The sequence below is a fragment of the Leptopilina boulardi genome, unplaced genomic scaffold, assembly GCF_019393585.1.
Source record: "Leptopilina boulardi isolate dan_hultmark-lab unplaced genomic scaffold, ZJU_Lbou_2.1 LbouV2_66, whole genome shotgun sequence".
In the NCBI taxonomy this organism is placed as follows: domain Eukaryota; kingdom Metazoa; phylum Arthropoda; class Insecta; order Hymenoptera; family Figitidae; genus Leptopilina; species Leptopilina boulardi.
Genome location: NW_026138012.1, coordinates 527,722 through 550,503, shown reverse-complemented (window position 1 = coordinate 550,503; position 22,782 = coordinate 527,722). Strand labels below are relative to the sequence as shown.

The 22,782-nt window shown below is 30.9% G+C and overlaps 1 protein-coding gene across 2 annotated transcripts in view; it reads right to left on the bottom strand.

The window, feature by feature from the left end:
• The window catches only part of LOC127290437 (amyloid-beta-like protein), a 694,733-nt gene that overhangs the window by 238,438 nt on the left and 433,513 nt on the right, over positions 1-22,782 (bottom strand). For both annotated transcript variants that reach the window (XM_051318992.1, XM_051318991.1), the window contains exon 11: positions 19,528-19,718. In XM_051318992.1, coding sequence (XP_051174949.1) covers positions 19,528-19,718 — 191 coding nt within the window. The remainder of the gene's footprint in view (positions 1-19,527; positions 19,719-22,782) is intronic.

Here is a 22,782-nt window from a genome sequence, read left to right as displayed (position 1 = left end):
TAATTTATGCATTTAATTAATAAACTAATCTCGTAATCTTCAAATCCAATAACCAAATTACAATAAACAACCACTTGAAATATTCAAAATAAAACAAGGTTTGATTCTTTATAAAAAAAGACTAAATTGTCAAAAAAAACTATTTTACGGAAGTAAAGTTGTTTGACCGAGAATACCCGTAAATAAATATATAAATCGCATTAGCCTAAAGCAGGGACGTGCCCGGAAACGGAACTAAAATGAATTATAATTTTGTTCCGTTCCGTGCCAGAAGCATGAAACTAAATTACTTAAGGAATTTGTTTAGTGTCCCGGCACGATACAAAATAACAAGTAATTATATTTCGTGCCGACGAACGAAACAAAAATAAATAGAAATCTTATTTCGGTCCAAGCTCAAAAACAGAAATATATAGTAATACATTTACGTGTTTTGACACGTTACTAAATAGACTCGGATTTTGTTTTGATTCTAAACACTTTATTCAACATTATATAAACATTATAATCTCATAAATTTCTAGAAATGAATGTTTATCTAATTCTATTGTTTACTTCATTACTAAGATTAAATAAAAATACTCTATAAATTTCAGTAAATGAATATTCGCATCATAAATGAATTATAATATTATTAACCCTTAATATTAACCCTTTCAGTTATATATTTTTCTACAAAACAAAATATGAATATTTTGATTAAATCTGTTGAATATTAAATATTTTCTATAATGTAAGTGATTTATAACTCTAACAGCATCCGGATATTAAAGGTATTCTGTGGATGTCCTAAAGATATCTGGAAATTTGGATATCCCTAGGACGTCCATAGGATATCTTGAATATTCGGATGCTGTTAGGGAAGAATAATTGAGTAAAAAGTTAAAGAATATTTTATGATTTATATATTTTCTTGATAGTACCCGGTTATGATACACCCTGTATATTTAGTCTATATCTATTTTTTATTTTAATTGCATTTCTCGGAAATCTTATTTAACATCTAATAAACTGTCAATGTGTTAATAAACAATTTTTATTGTATGCTACTTATTTATTTTATTTATTTACTATATATAAAATATCCAATTCCTATGAAATCTTTGAATATAATATATAATATATAACATGCAATATGTAATATATAATGGATAATATTTTCTTAAATTTGTGAGATGATATCCTTGTGTGTAAGGACACTTAATGTAAACAGGCCCTACAATCTTGAATCTGGACACTTTCCTGAGTATTTCGCAAAAAAATTTAAAATCTTTCATCCAGCCGTTTTTGGGAAAATCGATTTTTTAAGTTAAAAAATTGAATTTTTCGTGTTCTTTGATAAACATTATGTAATATCCCGGTAAAAATTTACATAAAACCTAACTTCATAAAGAATAAGTATTATTCAAACTATCTTGATATTTTTTAATTGGGATAATAATGGAATTGCTTTTTTTAATTATTAGTTCCTGAATGGAGATGAATGAATAAATATATTTACAGAAAGATGTAATTTTACATTTTGCTGGCAATATAACATCTGCTAGATGTCATTTGAACTTGTAATGATCGTATGTTTTTAGCCAATAGGATTTGCTCGCCGGGTGGAGCCCAGAGTATTCCGATAAAGTACTTTAATAGATTTTAAAGTAATCAAAACATTCTTTTATTTAGTAACCTTACTTATTTAACTGTAATATTGATAGGAGAGAAAAAGTCTATAATAAAATATTAGTTAACCTTTTAAGGACCGAATGTACAAAAATTTTGCCTAAAGTTTGGCAATTTTTTAAACCAACTAAACGCATTAAGAAAAAATTCGCAATATACGTTTCTTATGGTCCAGGAACCGCTCTTTCAAGTGGGGCATTTAAAAAAACTGTAAATTTAAAATTGAACAAGTTACAGATAATTATTTCTAAAAAACATGAATTTTCAAGGTTTTTTTTACTTAAGAATTTTTTTGGGCAATGTACCATTTTAAAATATCTTCCCGAGGTACAAATATAGCGTCAAAAATGTTCAACCTTTGACATGGTGACATAGATTTTAAAAAAAACTCAATGTCTAAGTAATATTACTATAATAATCTTAGAATTCTTTCATTCGTTCATTCTGTCCGGGCTCGATCAGCTGTGAAGGATAATTTTATATGACTCTTTTCGGATAGAAAGAGAAAAGAAAAAAGGCGTTACAGTTCGACAGTAAGAATTTGCTATTGGTTTAGGAAGGAGACCAGCTATGGGATTCCGTTTAGCAACGGCGCTAAGTAGTGCTACGCTACGCTACGCTACGCTTAGCTACTCTACGGATTCTTCTAATTAAAAAACAACTTAAAAACAGGGTAGTACAACACAACACAGTACAGTACAGTACAGTACAGTACAGTACAGTACAGTACAGTACAGTACAGTACAGTACAGTACAGTACAGTACAGTACAGTACAGTACAGTACAGTACAGTACAGTACAGTACAGTACAGTACAGTACAGTACAGTACAGTACAGTACAGTACAGTACAGTACAGTACAGTACAGTACAGTACAGTACAGTACAGTACAGTACAGTACAGTACAGTACAGTACAGTACAGTACAGTACAGTACAGTACAGTACAGTACAGTACAGTACAGTACAGTACAGTACAGTACAGTACAGTACAGTACAGTACAGTACAGTACAGTACAGTACAGTACAGTACAGTACAGTACAGTACAGTACAGTACAGTACAGTACAGTTCAGTACAGTTCAGTACAGTACAGTACAGTACAGTACAGTACAGTACAGTACAGTACAGTACTTATATTACAATTTAAAAAAAACGAACAATCATCTCCATGCTTAACATAAACATTTATTTTAACCCTTTTATAACCCTTGGATACATTGTAAACAATTTTTACCGCTATCTTAAATAATTATGGTAACGAAAACTAAAAAAAATTTGATTTTTTGAAAAAAACTCAGTGTATTCTCCTCTTAAGTGAATTTCAATTTGTGTTATAGCTAGTGACTTTGCGCTACGCTCCGAAGCGATTACACCGTAGCGATTTGGAACAAAATCTTGACCAATTCGCTAACTCGTAGCGCCGATAGACTTTGTTTTTTATCTTACACGCCACTAATTAATTTTTTTGACAAAATTCAAACGGGAGTTGATCTTGATTATCATATACAATAAGTCTGTAAAAAAAATTAATTTTTTAGTGCTAATTAATGCAATGCGCTACTTAGCGCCGTTGCTAAAAGGAATCCCATAGCAGGTACGTTTCATGTTGTTTCGGGCGATCGTCGGTTGCGTCCTTATAGGGAAGTTGTATACCCCTACTCTACCGGCCGGGCCATAAACTCAGAGCTCAAGGGACGCATGCACCGATGGGGGCCTGTGCGGCGTTCTTGGGCCTAATGACATTTTATATTTATGGCCGTTAATGAGTTTTTCATGAAAATTATAAAATTTTTAAATATTGACATTTTTCGGCTAGAAAACTTCGTGCACGGTTTCGTGAATCTTTGTCCACTTTACGGAGATTTACGAAGTTTTACAAAGTTCACCGACAGACGTTTCTTCGTGAACGGCAACAATTAGTTGAAAATATTTGTTTTATAATAAATAAGATGTTTCTTTAATTAAAATTTAATCCTATCTTATTATTTTTCTTATTGGGAAGATTGTTTATTGATTTTTTATATTTAGTGACGTTTTCCTTACAATTAATTCTCTAAACAAACAAAAAAATATAAACTGGCCGGATTGCCCCAGAGGGGTGTTCGGTTTACATCAGGGGTGGGGCAAACCGGACAGTTTGCAAATTTTTTTAAAATTAATGCAGCAGCTAAACAATACATTTTGAGGTACATGTGTCTCTAGGAAAAAGTTGCGCAATTAGATGACCTTTCCAACAAGCTGTTATAGAAGGTTTTTCATTAGTTTCTTTAGTTACTAGAGCCTTACAACTGTTAACATGTCCGGTTTGCCCCCGTCTCCCCTAATATTTAAAAATATTATAATTTTCGTGAAAAACTCCTTAAGGGCCATAAATAGAAAATGTCATTAGGCCCAAGAACGTCGCTCAGGCACCGCTCGGTGCATGCGTCCCTCGAGCTCCGAGTTTATGGCCCGGCTAGTAGAGTGGGGCTATACAACTTCCCCTTACAGGACGCAATCGATGACTTCGGTTGTTTCATCTTTTTTGCTCATCACATTTTCTCGCGCTCTCTGTTTCTCTTTCTCTCTGGGTATAACGTGAACTACAGTTTTTAATCGCAAATTCTTGTGAAGTTTCAGATTTCGAATTTTGAAGTAAATTTTCTACGATTTGTATTTTCAAAACAAAATATATTTTTGTTGTAAACTATATTTTGTTACGGAGTTCATTCTATGTTTATTTCTTTAAGTAATTAATTCTCTGTTTAAATTAAAAAAACTGTTAAATTGTTCTTTTGAGAAGAAATTGGGTGACAAATGAAGACTAGATAAGTGATTTTTTTTTAAATTAAGTGTTTAAAAATTATAAAAAAAATAATTATTCTGAGAAATAATAAGAGATTCATTTTCAAAGTAGGTGTATTTGTGGTGATATTTATCAGAAAATATTTTGTATACGTATTATTTTTATTTGTAATTTCAAATGAAAAAATTTTTTTCATTATAAATTTTTTTTTACAGAGTTAATTCAATTTTTATTTCTTTAAATAATTAATTTTTTTTTTAAATTGAAAAAAAGTGTTAAATTGTTCTTGTAAAGAATAAAGATAAAAATAATTTGAAAAGAAGTGACAAAATGACTTAAAAATTAAATTTCAGAGTACCCAGTCGAAAATCGTAAGTTTCCCTGAAGGGTTCACATGGCCTTCAGGTAACTGTTATGAAGGTTTCAAAAGCTTCATGGCAACTATTTATACATTAGACCTTAAATTCTGTGATATTTGCTTTCTGACTTCTTAACGGGAAGCTTTTTCTACAGCTTGTTGAATATCTGTGGACAGCTTCTAGCAAAAGGTCTACCAGTTTGCTTGGTGAATGCTTTCCTAATGCCTGGTTTAATGTGTAAGAAAGCAATACTATTTGCTTTTCACAAGTTTCAAATTAATATGTAATTTAATTACCTTTTTTACACTTCCTGAAAACTAGAATAATTTCATTAAATTAAACTAAATCGAAAAATCATAAAAATTCTATAGTAATTTGTAAATCCGTTTTATACAATTAATAATTATTCTTTATATATTATATAAAAATTATTTTTCAAAGAAAACGTTTATTTTTAAACACTTAAATTATATACGAAAAAAATTATATATAACTTGAGCAAAATTTGGCGTTAGGAATACGAACACGGTGAAAACCTTTTATATTGAATAATGAATACAATTTCTTAAAAAAAAGACAAAATATTTAATATTTAAAACAACTTTTTGTTCAGCTTAACATAGCGTAGGATTTTCGACTGGGTAGGTGTATTATTTAAAAAGGAAATATTTTTCTTAAATGATTTTTTCGAACACGAAAACTTATTGTGGTGATTTATTTTATTTAAGAAAAGATTTTTTATGCAAGTTATTTTAATAAAAAAATGTCAAATTCAGAAAGAAAAGGTTGCTAAGGTGCTCTAGATTTTAGCATTATAGATACTGAAGGAGAAATTTTAAGTGATAATCATATTAATGAATTTGCACAACTATTGCAAAAAGAGTATCACAATCAGTTTTCGATATGCGAAACTCTTTGTATTTGCAAATTCTTGATTTAGTTATTCCGATTAACAGAAATCAAAAGCATATTCGAATACTTTTTAGCGGTTCTTGTAGTCTTGGTCATTGGATTTGCACTTATTATGATGGATTAAGACTGTATATTTATGATAGTCTTAATAAAGGTTGTTTAAATGAGGTTCAAATAAAATATTTAGAAAGATTATATCCCTTTAAACCAACCGTAGTTTTTTCAAAAGTTCATCAACAACCGAATTGTGTTGATTGTGGAATATTTGCAATAGCATTTGCAAGATCTTTATATTTTAATATAATACCGAATACTCTTGATTACGTTCACAGCAGAATGAGGTAGCATTTATGCTTAATGTTTAAAAAGAATTGTTTATTTTCTTTTCCTGCAAAAATAACGTCTGAAACTAGAAACTTAATTATTGAAAACGATTAAAAGCGACTTTCTATTGTCCACAGCGAAGAATTGAAGTGCTCAAATCCGAATTTTTCCCTTCTTCCTCAATCAAAGGAGCAATTAGATTTAAAATTTCCACTGTACATAGAAAATAAACAAAAAGACCTTATACTTTAAAAGATAAATAAACAAAAAAGACTACGTTTCAGGAAACAATAGAACAAAAAATAGAAAGACAAGAAAAGGATAGGCAGAGAAAACGTAATCGACAAGAAATAGAAAAGAAAGAGCGTCAAAACAGAAATTTGCTATGTAAAAAAAATTACTAGAAATAAAAAATTGAAAAAAGCAGCGTCTAGAAAACGATTTAAAACGAAAATATGATAAAATTATAACAGAAACAGAAAGTGGAAAAAAAGCGCTAACAAAGGAATTTAGAAAGTAAGAATAAAAAATTGCGTTTAGAAACAGAAATCGAAAAAAGCAGCGTCTAGAAAATGATTTAATGCGTAAAAATTTTGACAGAAACAGAGGTTGAAAAAAAGAGCACCAATAAAGGAACTTAGAATGTGAGAATAGAAAATTGCGTTTAGAAACTGAAATCAAAAAAAAGCACCGTCTAGAAAATGATTTAATGCGTAAAAATGTAAAAATTTTGACAGAAACAGAGATTAAAAAAAAGAGCGCCAACAAAGGAATTTATAATGTAAGAATGAAAAATTGTTTTTAGAAACAGAAATCGAAAAGAAAAAGCATCTAGAAAATGATTTAATGCGTAAAAATGTAAAAATTTTGACAAAAACAGAGGTTGAAAAAAAGATCGCCAACAAAGGAATGTAGTATGTAAGAATATTAAATTTTTAATGGAAACGGAGGTTAATAAAAAAGAGCGTCAAGAAAAAGTTTTAACCAATAAATAAATAAAAAGAATACTAAGCAGTTAAAAACATTAGGAACTGCAATTATATCTTTAGATGAATTTGATGAAAAAAATATTTCTAAAAATTATTTGGGTGAAAGGTCTTCAGATAATAATTTTAATAGTTGTTGTCACAAAGAGAAAGTAAAGTTAAATGACTTAACTCCCTATCCTGAGTATTTGACCAATTTATTATGTTTATTTACTGTGGGTAAAAATTACAGAGAAAATATTCGTTCGACTAACAGTTCATTTGCTTTTGCTAGCATAGGAGCTAAATTAGAAGTTCCAAAAGGAAAAGGTCCGTATGTTTCCTGCATTCATGGACAAATATATCATTGTACATACTCTCTTCATCCAAATGATGACGATAGTCGTAAATATGGTCAATTGTATATAATTGATTCAAATGCAGCTGTAAAAGAAAGATTAAATAACGAATATAATAATAAATGTTTGATGAAATTATTATCGGAAATTGATATTTGACTTAGAGAGATTAATCCATATGCTAAAGTATTTAAAATGATGCGAGATTTTGAGATTAAAGAAGAAGAACAAGCTAAATCATCAAATAAGTCTGTAAGAAATATTGAAATGTGGATTAAACGCGACAGGTTCTTAGATCAAAACAAGTTTAATGTTCCATCTTATAATAAAGTAGCAATTGTATTTGTTGGCGAAGATGGCGAATCTCCTATTGAACGCGATATATGTATAAATCTTAAAGATTCCAATATTACTGCCTTACAATATTACATGTTTCGTCTTTCATATAGAGGAGCATTTAATCTATGTTTTGCATTAGGGAAATTAACTCAGCAATATGTAGTTGATGTTTGGTCGAAAGTAGAGGGCGAGCATTTAAAATATATTCGTTTACAACAAAAAAAAGCTTCGAGCAGAATTGTATTGTGGACTAATGGATTTTATTAATAATAAATCAAAAGAAGAGAATGTTAGACCAGGAAAAATGATCATTTTATCTTCAACATTTACTGGAAAAATTAAGCAAAATTGGAATTTTTCCATCGGCCATCACACATTTAACGCCACAAATTTTAGGATTAGGGGTACCGAACCCTCGGTTTTAATGCGAGTGTAACTCGAACTTGTCCGATTTTTTACTCTAATATACATAAATGTTAATCTTACCCCAGTACCAATGAATATGTTTAATCTTGCTCCAAAGATCGACGTTACTAACATCATTACTTCACAAGGTAAAATGTCTAACAAATTAAGAAGTTGCTATGACTAGTATAAAATCAAGCTGCTCAATAAGAAAGCAGGAGCTCGCTTTCATACAAGTACTGTAGATCCCAACATACTGCTCTTCTTTTTCATTCATAAAATATGCGCGCATGTTTTGCTATTTGTTAATTAAAGTTGAGATTTTGATAACAAATAAGCAGCTATTGTCAAATAATTTTAAAACCCATCGGATCCACTCGAAATACGTTATTTGGGGGTTTTCGGGATCGCTGCTTACGAATCTGAAGTTATTTTTCAGAAAATTATAAAAAATAAAAAAAAGACTCTCCAATCTACGTTTACCTCCACGCGGTGAGAATTGGATAACTTTCAGACAATTTGATGGCTGAAGAACGTAGTAAATATACTTTAAGCTTATAAAAACATGGTCAGACTTTTCGGAACAGTATAACACACCGTTTAGAAATAAAAACATTAAGAAGAAAAATTTTGTATTATCTGAAACACTAAAAATCACCGAAAACCCTCGAGTAACGGTTTTCGAGTGAATCTGATGAATTATTAATTTTTCGTCCGCCATATTGGATCTGCCATTTTCAATAATAAAATTTTTTAAAATTTGCCCTCGGATTCGTAATCAGCGACCCCGAAAACCCCCGAATAACTTCCGATGGGTTTTAAAATTATTTGACAATAGCTCAGTGTTTGACAAATTAGTGGTTTTCCCACTAAATTTAGTAAGATTTTGGTCCTTCAGTTACATTTTTAGTGAGAAAACTATTTTAGTAGGAAATTTAGTACCTTTTCTTTCTTTCGTGGTTTTTTTTAGTGTTTTTTCCAAAATGGCATTTTTTCTACGTAAATTGTATCTGAAGTAGTCACTAAGTCACTAAGTCACTAAGTTTAAACTATTCAAGTGAATTTGATTGGTTATACTGATGGAGATTGAGCAAATGTTCAGACTGGGCCAATCAACATTAGTCACACACACTGAAAAAAAATTTATTTGGATCAAATAAAAAGTATTTGATCCAAATACATCATTTACTTGTCTATTATCCAATAAATATGTATTTGAACCAAATGCACATTTACTAAACCTAAGTATTTTATTTTATCGTATCAAATAAATAGTTATTTGAATCAAATACAAAATATTCAAATCAAATAAATGGAATATTCAAAGCTAATAAATAATTATTTGAATCAATTATGAAAATTATTCCATTCAAATAAATATTTACTAGACATAAGTATTTTATTTTATCGTATCAAATAAATAGTTATTTGAATCAAATACAAAATATTCAAATCAAATAAATGGAATATTCAAAGCTAATAAATAATTATTTGAATCAATTATGAAAATTATTCCATTCAAATAAATATTTACTAGACATAAGTATTTTATTTTATCGTATCAAATAAATAGTTATTTGAATCAAATACAAAATATTCAAATCAAATAAATGGTATATTCAAAGCTAATAAATAATTATTTAAATCAATTATGAAAATTATTTCATTCAATACTGCATGTTTTTTGATTCAAATAAATATTTATTTGCATTAATAAAATATTTTTCTTGAAACAACTAAAAATTTTCTTGAATCATATATTTGATTATTTGTCATAAGTAATTGTTTTAATTGAAACTAAAACCTCTTTAATTGCGGCAATTATTATTTTATTTGTTCCAAATACATAATTTATTTGCATAAAATGTAAGAATTTTTTGATTCAAACAAATGAAAATTTAAATTGAATAAATAACATATTTATTTACTAATTCTTCCATTTCTAAATTAAATTCTTACTCAAATAAATAAATTAAAAAATATGTAATTTCTACATACTATGATCGGATATTTTCATTTTTCAACTAATTCATACATAGAATTAATGATTAAACGCAAACCTGCGAAATAAATAAATCTAACGCATGGGGGGATTCGAACCTACGGCCTACGGATTATGAGTCTAACGCTTTACCAACTACGCTACGCACGCTACGTGAAAACGAATGTTAACTTCTTGATGTCATTTAAATTTGCAAGAGACCTAACTCAGAAAAGTGCTTAACGTCATTTAGTTACAGTTAAGACATTAAATTATTTGTCTTGATAAAATAGTGTATTACTATTAAATAATTTAGTTTACTTGAATCCATTAAATAAAGTTATTGCATCAAATACTTTTTATTTGTTTCAATAAAACAAAATATTTGAGTGAAATAAATAAATTAAAATTTTTTCAAGTAAATCATTATTATCGTTTCAAATAAATATTTAATCAATTGAAATATTTTTTTATTTGTTTTGATGACATAGTGTTTTAGGATTAAATAATGAATTCTTTGTATGAAATGATTCTGTTTATTTGAATCAATTACATAAATTTATTGTGTCAAATACTTTTTATTTGTATCAAATAAATGAAATATTTGAGTTAAATAAATGAATGAATAGTTTCAAGTAACTCATTATTTGTATTAAATAAATTCATTTATTTAATTCAATTAATTATTTAATTGAACCAAATACGATTTATTTGGTTCAAATAAATGCGATTCAAATAATTCAAGTTATTTGAATCAAATACATATTTTATTGATCCAAATAAAATGTATTTGAACCAATTAAATATTTTTCAAATAATTTGAAGTATTTAAATCAAATAAATTTTTTTTCAGTGCAGTTCAAAAAAATTCTTAAGTAAAAAAAACCTTGAAAATTCATTTTTTTTTATAAATAATTATCTGTAATTTGTTTAATTTTAAATTTACGGTTTTTTTAAATGTATAACTTGAAAGAGCGATTCCTGGACCATAAGAAACGTGTATTGCGAATTTTTTGCTTAATGCGTTTAGTTGGTTTAAAAAATTGCCAAACTTTAGGCAAAATTTTTGTACATTTGGTCTTTAAAGGGTTAAACCTTCGAAAGAAACTTATATTGTAATAATAAAATAATGCAAATACAAAAGTAAAAAAAAAATAATGTTATCGTAGTTTTCTTTTACAAACTGTCGGTGAAGATCAAACAAAAAAATATAACAGAATCTAGAATTTGTCATGTGAAATAAAATTATCAATTTTTTGTTAATCTTTTTAGACCTAGCCTAGTTTGAGAATAAGTCAATTCCCTTTTACCTATAGTGTAGTGTACGATCCTCTCTAGGTAGCTATATACTGAGAGAAGTACCTCTACAATATACAGCCTAAGAAAGGTGGTTCTCTGGTTCAGAGAAGTTCACTGCACACAGAAGTACCTATAGTCCAGTGTTCGTCCTCTTCTGTTTATCTGTATTCAGAGAGAAGTACGTCTACTAAAGGCAGAGTATTCCAGGAGTGAGACTCTATCTCCGAGAAGTGCCTCGAGACCATGCGGAGAACAATCTGACTAAAAAGTCTGAGCGAGCGAGGTATAATCACTCGCTGGGGACTAGTGGTAGGACGGCGTGTTGTGGGGAAGAGAGGTGATAATAAAGAGAGGTAATACGAGCTGATTATCGTTCTCTCTCTTACTAACGGCTATAGTGACGTATATAGGCTATATCGTTACAAACTAAATTACATCTTTCTATATATATATATTTATTCATTCATCTCCATTCATCAACTAAAAATTAAAAAAAGAAATTCCACTATTATTCCAAGAAAAAAATATTAAGACAGCTTGAATAATACGTATTCTTTATAAAGTTATGTTTTATGTAAATTTTTATCGGGATATTACATGTTTTTCAAAGAAAACAAAAAATTCTATTTTTTAAACTAACAAATCGATTTTCCCAAAAACGGCTAGATGAAAGATTTAAAATATTTTTGCAAAATATTCCGAAAAGTTTCCAGATTCAAGATATTGAAGAAACTTTACAGTGAAAGAACTTTTGAGTTAAAGTATGTTAAGGACCACCGTGAAATTTCTATAACCGAGGAAGACACTATATACAAAAATACTAACTAGGGTGATCCAAAAATTTTTTTTTTTAATTTTTCCAAGTTTTACCCGCTCAATTTCTTTTACATGGTAAAAAAAAATTTTCTAATTTTTTCAGATTTTTTAAATAATTTCTAGAGATTGCAATTGTCACACAAAGTACCGAATTCCATTATTTTCCGAAAAATATATATTTAATCCGCTGTTTGATGTTAAAAGCATTTGAGCATGGCGTAAAATAATATTTCAAGAATTGCTCTTTCAGATTTTGCAATAAAAATTGAAATAGCTTCAAAGAAAAAAAAGATATAAGTGCTTTCTTCCAAAAAAATGATTTTTTTTAAACATTAAGGGAGAGTCGGTAGTGGCGAGACACGTTTTGTTTTTTTGTTATAGCACTCACATTTTCAAGAACATCAAGTCTGTATATATATCCATGGACAGGTGTGACTCTATACTGCAAATTTAAGTTATACAGTTACAGAACAGATAATGGAAAAAAAAGTTATTGCCGATTTACGATAATGTCTCGCGACTACCGACATAAAAAATCGTCCGTAGTGGCGAGACACTATCTTAAAATCAGAGTCTTCATCGTTCAAACGTCACAAAAACAAAGGAATCAAAGAGAAAGAGTATAATAATTGATGCCTTTAAATCATAATATTGTTTCATTCAATCATAAAAGTACAGGCAAATATTTTTCTCATTGTGAGCCGCTAATCCATGTCACAGTTATTAAAAACATATAAGCTTTTCTTCCTGTTCATCTTTTTCAATTTAAACTATAGTTATGAAAAATATTGTCAACAAAACGTACAAAAATTATATCAAATTCATTAGGACATGTACAATATTATTAGATATAAAAAAGCCACTGCCGACAACAAGTGTCTCGCCAATGCGGAAACAGCATTTTTCGGTAATGACGATGTACAATCCTATGCATTGAACAATAATTCATAGTGCTCTGGAAATTTTGAAGGAAACTTAAATACTAAAGACTCAAAACATTTAACCCTTCAGAAAATTCCGGAAATTTTTATATATTATCACTTATACCGATGGGAAATAAAACTTTTAAAATATCTTGAAACTGTTATTAACAGTATAGCGATATTTCGTACATCAAAAACGTATGTATCATATTGAAAAGTTAAAGCACAATAAAACTTGACTTTCAGACCAGAAGTGCCAGCACAGTCAGTTCAGCTGTCTGAAATATCCTAATGTCTCGCCACTGCGGACAACGCCTTATCCGTCGTAAATGATTTTTTGTGGTTTTACAGCATCAGGATATGTATGTACACTTTCAATATCGCTTTCGCAAGTCCTGAGCTACATAAAGTGTATTTACCGATTTCAAAATTAAGCATGGCGGGCTTTGAAATGTCGGTCAAGTTGTTAAATATCGAATATTATAGAATTTAATACAATATTCTATCACATATTGATGAAAATGCTTACTGTTAGGGATTTGACATCGCTTAGTGTAAACAACACTAACTAAATTCAATATGCCGGATATAACATGACTAACCAAAAGTATAAAACAGTAGGGGAAAGTGGGGAGTTGTGCTCCACGTTTTTTTTCGATCATACCTATTACATATTTTTTTACTACTGTATTATATAGAACTTTTAGTACACGTACAAACACAACTTTTTGCATAATTGATCAATTAAAATTCAAAACAAATTTTGCTTGTTTATCGAAAAAACTGGTTTTATGACTTTGAAAAAAACAGTGCGGAGTTGTGATCCACCTTTGAAAATTGAAGAAAATGACATATTTTTTAGAATATTCTTTATTTAAATTATGAAATGTGAAAAAGTAAGATAACTTACATATAATAAAGTAATAGATAAGATAATAAAAAATTAATATTAGATAATTTAGGTAAAATAAAATTATTGTTATTATCATTATTATTCTTTATTATTATTATTAAATTATTGTAAAAATAATTGAATGAAAGTAGGTAATTAATTTCATTTACAGTGAAAACAGATGTAAAAAGTCTCATTTTACTAAACAACAATACTTAAATTGCATAAAACAATCTAATTATTCATAAATAATGCAAAACAAAAATAAAGAGTGCGTATTAAGATTAAAAACTGTAAAATATGACGTAAGGCACAACTCTTCATTAACGATTGAGCACTACTCCCCATTTTCTACATTTTCAAAATAGTCATAGAATAATTAATACATCGAATGCTTATGCGAATTTTTTTTGTACGTCGAAAGTTATTAATGACAGCTAATTTTTATGCATTAAACATTGTGATCACTTTGAAAATATTAGTGGAAATGACCTAAGCATAAAGAGACAAAAAACTTTTAGAACAAAATTTTAACTCACTATCTGTAAAGACACGAAAAATGCTTCCAAAGATGACGGGTACCACTTAAAAAGTTAGTTCTTAACGAGAAAATAATAATAATAAATAAAACCTCGTTTTGGTGAAGTTCGCCTTTCAGGAGGGGCGATCTTAATTGAGTCCCTGGACTCTGATTCTCGGGAGTTGTTAATATCCCACGTACCGGTAATCAGTCAGGCAATAGAGGGTATGTCACTTAAAGTGACAGATCCTTCAAACCTCATTAAGAGGGTCAGGTCGACAGCTTGGGTACCAGGTCCAAAGGTGGACCAGGCTGCAATCCTGACTAATCTCAGAAGACAGAATCCTGGGATGGATACAACTAATTCGAGGTTGTAGTCGGGTGGCGAGACAACAGACTCAGGCGTGGGACTCAGTCATGTATCGAGATAAAAATGGAAGTAACAAAGAGGTGATTCTTGGCTCTGGTTACTTTCCGGGATCAGAAAATGAACCCTTACCACCAGAAGAGGTGTTAAGACTGGTGGAGTACTGTCATTAGGAGGGACTTTTTCTGATTCTGGGTTGTGATGCAAAGACACACCACGTTATTTGGGGTAGTACAGACATCAATGATAGGGGTGTGAAACTTCTAGATTTTCTAGTTGATTCAGACCTAGATTTCCTTAATCAGGGAAACGAGCCTACCTTTGTTACTAAAAACAGGAGGGAGGATTTGGATATTACTATCTGTTCGAGGTCATTGTGGTAGAAAGTGCAGGATTGGAAAGTGTCGGATGAAGACTCACTTTCAGACCACAGACTTGTAACGTTTAGCATAGAGTCAGCCGCTCGTGAATATAGGTGGGGTTGTAATCCTAGATGTACCAATTGGTCTTCATATTGTGAAGGCCTTAGGGACTCCATGGAATGCTTTTCTACCAGTTATGGTACGGAAGAGGAGTTGGAACTTGCAACAAATTTTCTGCAGGATTCAATTATTTCCGCTTTTGACAGAAAAAATGTAACCCAAAGAGACTTGAAACTAGCAGGAAAACTACTTGGTGGAATGCTGAGTTGGAAAGTCTTAGGGGTAAGGTGAGGAAGTTGCTGCATAAAGCAAAGAAAAATAGGAATCAACAGGCATGGGCTTTGTACCATAACGTTCGTAATTCCTGTAAAAAAGAGATAGACAAGGCTAGAACATCCGGTTGGAGGAGCTTTTGCGAAAACATTGAGAAGATACCAGAAGCATCTAGACTTCATAAAATTCTAGCCAGAGATGCCACAGCTAAGCTATCTTCAATTAAGCTACTTAACGGACGTTTCGCCCGTGACAGAGCTGAGTGTCTGAGGAATCTTGTGGGAAGTAATTTCCCAGACTTCAGAGAATTACAGCAGAGCAATAGGAATCGGAATCCACGTAAATCTCGTCCTGGACGAACTTGCATCCTACATTGTGACTCTGGAAAGGTTGATTGGGCTTTAGGCCGGTTTAAGCCATTTAAGGCACCAGGGGGAGATGGCATATACACGGTTCTCTTACAAAAAGAACTGCGGTATGTTCGTTTACCTTTGGTTAAAATCATAAGAGCAAGTAAAGCTCTAGGTTACACTCCTCAGGCATGGAAAATGACCAGAGTAGTGTTTATTCCGAAGGCTGGGCGTGCTGGTTATACAGCAGCCAAAGACTTCAGACCGATCAGTTTAACCTCATTCGTCCTTAAGACGTTGGAGAAACTGATAGATACTTTTATCAGACAGGAATGTCTGACGGATCAACCATTTATCCGGGACAGCACGCGTATAGAGCAGGCTGTTCTGTAGAAACAGCCAATCATTCAGCGATTAGCAGAATTGAGGAAGAGTTAGACTCAGGGGGTTATGCGGTGGGCACTTTTCTAGATATAGAGGGTGCTTTCCCTAACACCTGTAGTCAAAGAATATGCAATGCGGCTAAAAGATGTGGCATACCAGATTCACTGATTAGGTGGATTAAAGGTATGCTTTATAATAGAGCCCTGGAAGCAGAGTACGGAGAGGCCAAAATAAATGGCCTAGTTTCCTATGGTTGCCCACAAGGCGGAGTTTTATCTCCTCTATTGTTGAGCTTGGTGGCAGACGAGTTATTAGTAGAACTCAACGGCCAGGTATTTTATACGCAAAGCTATGCGGACGACTTCTTGATTATTGTAAGACGTCTCTCGTTAGATAAACTCTTAGAATTGACAGAGAGGGCATTAGGCATTGTCAAGAGATGGTGTGAACGAACTGGCCTCTCTGTTAATCCTGACAAAACGGATATAGTTATTTTTACTAGGAAATACAAGGTTCCCATTGTGAGAAAACCTGTATTTTATGGGAAAGAAGTGTCTTTTTCCGATTCGGTTAAATATCTAGGAGTGATTCAGGATAAAAAGCTGATCTGGAGAAAGCACTTAGAGTATCAATATAGTAGGTTTAGCACTACATTTTGGGTTTGCAGAAGGGCTATTGGATCATCTTGGCGTCTAAAACCGGATATGGTTCAGTGGCTCTATCGTATGGTCCTGTTGCCAAGGTTTCTGCATGCATCAGTTTTTTGGTGAATTAGAAGCCAGTTGAAAACGGTGAAATGGAAACATGAACAACTACAAGCAATGGTGTTTAGAGGGGTTACTGGAGCAATAAGAACTACGCCAACATCTGCGTTAGGTTTCTTAATGGCGGAGGAACCCCTACACATTTTAACGGTTAAGAAGGCTGCTCTCACAATGACCAGACTTCAAGCACAGGGGAAATGGAGAGCTAGAGGTAAGAGTATTTCCGTGCCATGCGCAACACCAAAATTTTAGAAGCATGCACGGCAAAATCACGTGCCTAGCAATTTCTTTCTCGATGATCTACATTTTGTTTCTACCTGTCACTTCGTACACCAAGATTATAGGTGTAACCTTCTTTCCGTGTATCTGTGTCGATAGTCAGGCGGCTTTGAACGCCTTTAGTAATCCGACTATAGAGTCAAAACTAGTTTGGGAATGTCGAAAGGTATTGGACGAACTAAGTTTGAAAAATAAGCTCTCATTAATCTGGGTACCAGGACAAGCGGGAATCAGAGGAAATGAAGAAGCAGATATCTTAGCCCGTAGAGGGTCTGAAATGACTATGACTACGACTTAAAATTTTTCATTTTTTTTCAAAATTTTTTTCATGAAAGAGCTTCTAAATACATATAAGTTCATATAAGTCAAAATTTTTTTTCATCTATTTATGGCTCATTTCATTTAAATTGTCATATTCGTTTCCCTTGCCAACATAAAAGTGATTTTCATAATATTGACAGAACAAAAAGCAGGCAAAATGTCAAAAGTGTAATGCGTCCCCGGAGACATTTTGAAGGTTTAAATAAATGATATGTTGAAAATATAGTGTTTAAACAAGATTAAAAAAATGTTTCGTAAAGTATTAGTTCTATATTTAAGGAGAATCAAGTGTTGGTAATTAAACTTTATTTTATACAATTTCCAGAAAATGACGTGTCCCTCACTTTTGTATTTTTATGTTTTGCCGGCAGAATTTCCTACTCTTATCTGCTATTTAAATTACCTTATGAGCAAAACATTTTCTTTACCATCGCATAAGCAGCAGAACACAACAACGAAGTGTGTGAAGAAAACGAAAACGATATAAGTATAAATCTGCTCGTTTGTCATGGAGGCAGAAAAAGCCGAAACACTTTCGTAATTGAATTTCTGTCAACAGTGTAACGCCTTGAAAATGGAAAGTAAATGTTTCGAATTTTATATCGGTATGAAATTTAATGTATTTTTGGATTCTCTTTCGAATGAGACCAACCAAAACCAAAATGAGCAAAATGTCAACAGTGTAATAGTCATAAGTGAAATGCAAATTTGTATATATGGCTTCAGTTAACGTAATAAATCACAGAGACCTACAAAATAAAACTTTTTTCTTTTATTTTGATATCAGAATGGTTTCTAATGTATTTTTGAATGCTGAACACGATCCCAGGTCTTAAAATTACCTAGCATGTCAGGATTTTTAAAAAAGTGGGGCTTAAAACCCCCAAAAAACGTGTTTTTATGGGTGTTTAATATGATTTTTCTCTTTAACCAGACGAGGTAAAAACTTCAAAAAAGTCATAAATTAAAGCTTAAATTGTCTACTACATGACCCGTACACGCAACCCTCCCCCCTAATTTTTTTTCAATAAAATATACCCGCCCCCACAAAAAATTTTTTTTTTAATTTTTTCGGCGAAATGAATAGATGTTTATTTGTTTTTTTGGGTTCATCTATCATCAAATTCGAATTCAGCGACCCCTAAAACCCCCGAGAAAAAAATTTCGACCGAATCCCATCATTCTTGAAATTATCTGCCATATTGGGTCGCCAAATTGGATACACGATTTTAAATTTTGATAATCAACTTTTAAATTTTCATGGTCGCCATTTCGAATATTTTAAATCTGATTTCAAATTCGGATTTCAACCTTAAAATCAAAATTTTCCAACTCAACTTTTTTGGAAGCTGAATATGACAATTTAAATGAAATGAGCCTTATATAGAAGTTACGATTTTTTAAAAAACTTGAATCCCCTCTAAAGTTTTGCATAAAACTTAATAATAATTTGGGGGTGAAGTACTTACCTATGGTACTAAAGTTTGTGCAAATTTCAGGGCGATCACGAAACCTTCAATTTTAAAGTTGGATCACTTTAGGAAATTTGCCTCATATATTTAAATATTGAAAATTAACAGTTTTTGCTTTTTACGACCACTTTTAATCGTTTTTTACTATTATTCAATATTTAAATATTCTTGTCCCATTTTTTCTACTATATATATTTGTAGTAAAAAACCTCATCATATACAATTAAATTCTTAAACTAACTAATTTGACATTAATGGTTTTAGTAGTTACAAAATTACTAACTAATTGCTTTCTGAATGATTAAAATAATTTTTATAAATTATAAATTTTAATTAAACAAGTTACCGTTCTAACATCAGGATACTTTGATTGGCTACTTTATTAATTTCTGCTAAGTGCTCTAGAGTAGATGACTTTTCTCTTTGTGCCTGTTCAATACTGCTGTCTAGCAGATGTTTATAATGAGCAATTGTGTGGTGTCTATCCTTATGAAGTGCACGAAGTAACTTTTGTAGACATTTCTGAATACGATGCATCTGGAAAGAATGATGATTTTTAAAAGTTTTATTTTGTTTAAATAATCCAACTACCTTAATTAGAAATTTTTTATACAGTATAGATATAAACATTTTAATATAATTGAACCTCGATAACTCGAATCCTTAGAATAACATTATTTGAATGTATTTATTTACTGTTTCTTTATTTTACGACAAAATTTACTTTTGTATACGAATTTTCGAAAAATGGATTGTAATTTAGTATCTTTTGACCTCCTGAACAAAAAATCGAATGGCAAAAATCAAAAAATGGACAGATTTTTTAATAATTAAGGTTTAAGTTTAAAAAAAAGTGTTAGAAAAATGAGCCAAAAGTTCTGAACGTTCAAATGAACGAAATATTTTTCTCAATCAATAAATTATTAGAAATTATGATGTCAATGTAAAATAAAATAGTAAATTAAACAATTATTAAATTAATAACTTATTTTTAGATGTTAAAAATAATATTTTATAATAAAATTCGTTTTTAAAGAAGTTGCAAAAAAAAATTTTTCATTAGAATGTTCGATACTTTTGGCTTATTTAAAAACAAAAAAATCAAAAATGAGTAAAACAAAAATAACTAAATGAACTTTCTTAAAATACGTTACTTGAAAGTTTCGGGGTCGCTGATTACGAACTCAAATTCAGTTTTTGAAAATCAAAAATGGCGGATGCAATATGTCCCACAAATTTTTTTAAAATACATCGAATGCAATATGGCGGAAGAATTATTAAAAATAATTTTTAAAAATACTTCCGCCAGACTGCATCCGGTATTTTGGATTTTCAAAAACTGTTGTTGAATTCGTAATCACTGACCCCGAAAATTCCCGAGTAACGAGTATTAAAAAAGTTTATTTAGTTTTTTTGGTTCAACACATTCCTGAATTTTTTTCGCTTTTAAGACTATTTTTTTAAATTTAAACCTTAATTATTAAAAAATCGATCCATTTTTTGATTTTTGCTATTTACATTTTTTGTTCAGGAGGTCAAAAATTACAATATTACAAGAAATTTCCCCGGACCCCAAGTTCCCAAGTATGGGGTGCGGGGTTGTTTAACTTTAAATCTTTAACTCTAAATATTAAATAACAATAAATAATAACCCAAACTGGGGCCTTTAGGATAAATTGTTAAATTTCTGTTATAATGAATTATTAATTTGTTAAATTATTGTAATTTTTTTTTTAATTTTAAAGAAATTCTATTTAATATTTTTTTATTTAATGTACTAAAACTTTATCATGTCTGTTGACTTAAATTCTGATTTTTGCATAATTTATTCAAAAAATCGACAAAAAAATTTTCGAATACTAGGTTGGTATCAGGCCAGTTACCGACCTCGGTCGGTGATGTAGAAATATTCTTTACCGACCGAGATAGTTCCGGCCGCCATCGGTCAATTCAAACCTGCTTGGTGGGAAATTTGAATTTTTTATAATTTATTTTCAAGTTATATAGTCATTTCAACTTGTAATGATCGTATATTTTTAGCATATAGGATTTGCTCGCCGGTTGGAGCCAGAGTATTCCAATAAAGTATTTTACTAGATTTTAAAGTAATCAAAACATTATTTTATTAAGACTTGTATTGTAATAATAAAATAAAGCAATACAAATGTAAAAAAGTACAAATAAAGTTATCGTAGTTTTCGTTTTTAAACTGTCGGTGCAGATTAAACAAAAAAATATAACAGAATTTAGAATTTAAAATGTGAAATGAAATTAACAATTTTTTGTTAATTTTTTTAGACCCAGTCTAGTTTGAGAATAATTCAATTCCCTTTTGCCTTATTTTTCCGACTATTCTTCGAAGGTATTCTAGAAATTTACTTCTGGATTTACGTCGTCGAACGAATCTAGATTTCGTGCACACTATAGATTGATCAAGGATCAATCAGAGGACTATTCATCATGAGGCTACCTGATGTTCATGTTCGACGCGAAATACTGAGAATAATGTTTCCACAAGATCTCACCTCTATCCAGGAAATATCCTGAAATATAGGATCAATCTTATGGTTCAGATGAAACAGGAGATACCTGCACTCATCTGGAATCCAGTTGCAAGGAAACGAATATGAAAGATGACTTCTTAACAAAAGTACCTGTAGAAGAGTCTGAGAAGGGGAGGATGATTGGCACTAAGTTTCCAAGATATTCACTAGACACAGAAGTACCTATAGTCTAGTGTACAATCTTCTCTAGGAACCTATATACTGACAATGAGAGAAATATCTCTACAATATACAGCCTAAGAAAGGTGTTTCTCTGGTACAGAGAAGTTCACTGCACACAGAAGTACCTATAGTCCAGTGTACGCCCTCTTATGTATACTTGTATTCAAAGAGAAGTACGTCTACCGAAAATAGAGTATTCCAGGCGTGAGGCCGCATCCACTAGCTCCGAAAAGTGCCACGAGTACGAGCGGAGAACGTTCTGACAAATAACTCTGAGCGAGCGAGGTATAATCACTCACCAAGGACTAGTGGGAGGGCGGCGTGTGGTAGGGGAAGAGATGTGTGGTAATAGGAGCTGATTGTTGTCCTCTCTTTACATAAAAGAGGGTACATCATGTTAATTTCTTACGTATCGAAGACCATTATATTGACGAAAATTTTAAAGAAGAAGCAGATGAAGAAGATGAGGACATATATATTATCTTGTTCAAGTATCACTACGTCTGGGTAAAAGACTTATCAATGCTTGTGAGTGCACAATTGTCAAAAATAATAAGAAGTACATTTGTGATCGTTGCTTACACTACTTTTCCGAGAAACAGAAGCTTGTAGAACATGATGAAAATTTGCCAAAATAAATGACATGAAAATTAGACTTCCACAACAAGGCAAAAATACTATTGAATTTAAAAATTTTCAAAACAAGGAGCGTGTATCCTTCATTATTTATGCAGACTGCGAGAGTCTGTTAATTCCAGCAGAAGCACCACAAGAAGTAAGCAATACTGAGGTCTTTCAAAATCATAAGATGCTCAGTATTGGTTATTATCTAAAATGTGATTTTGATGACTTATTATCCTCATACAAAGCATCAC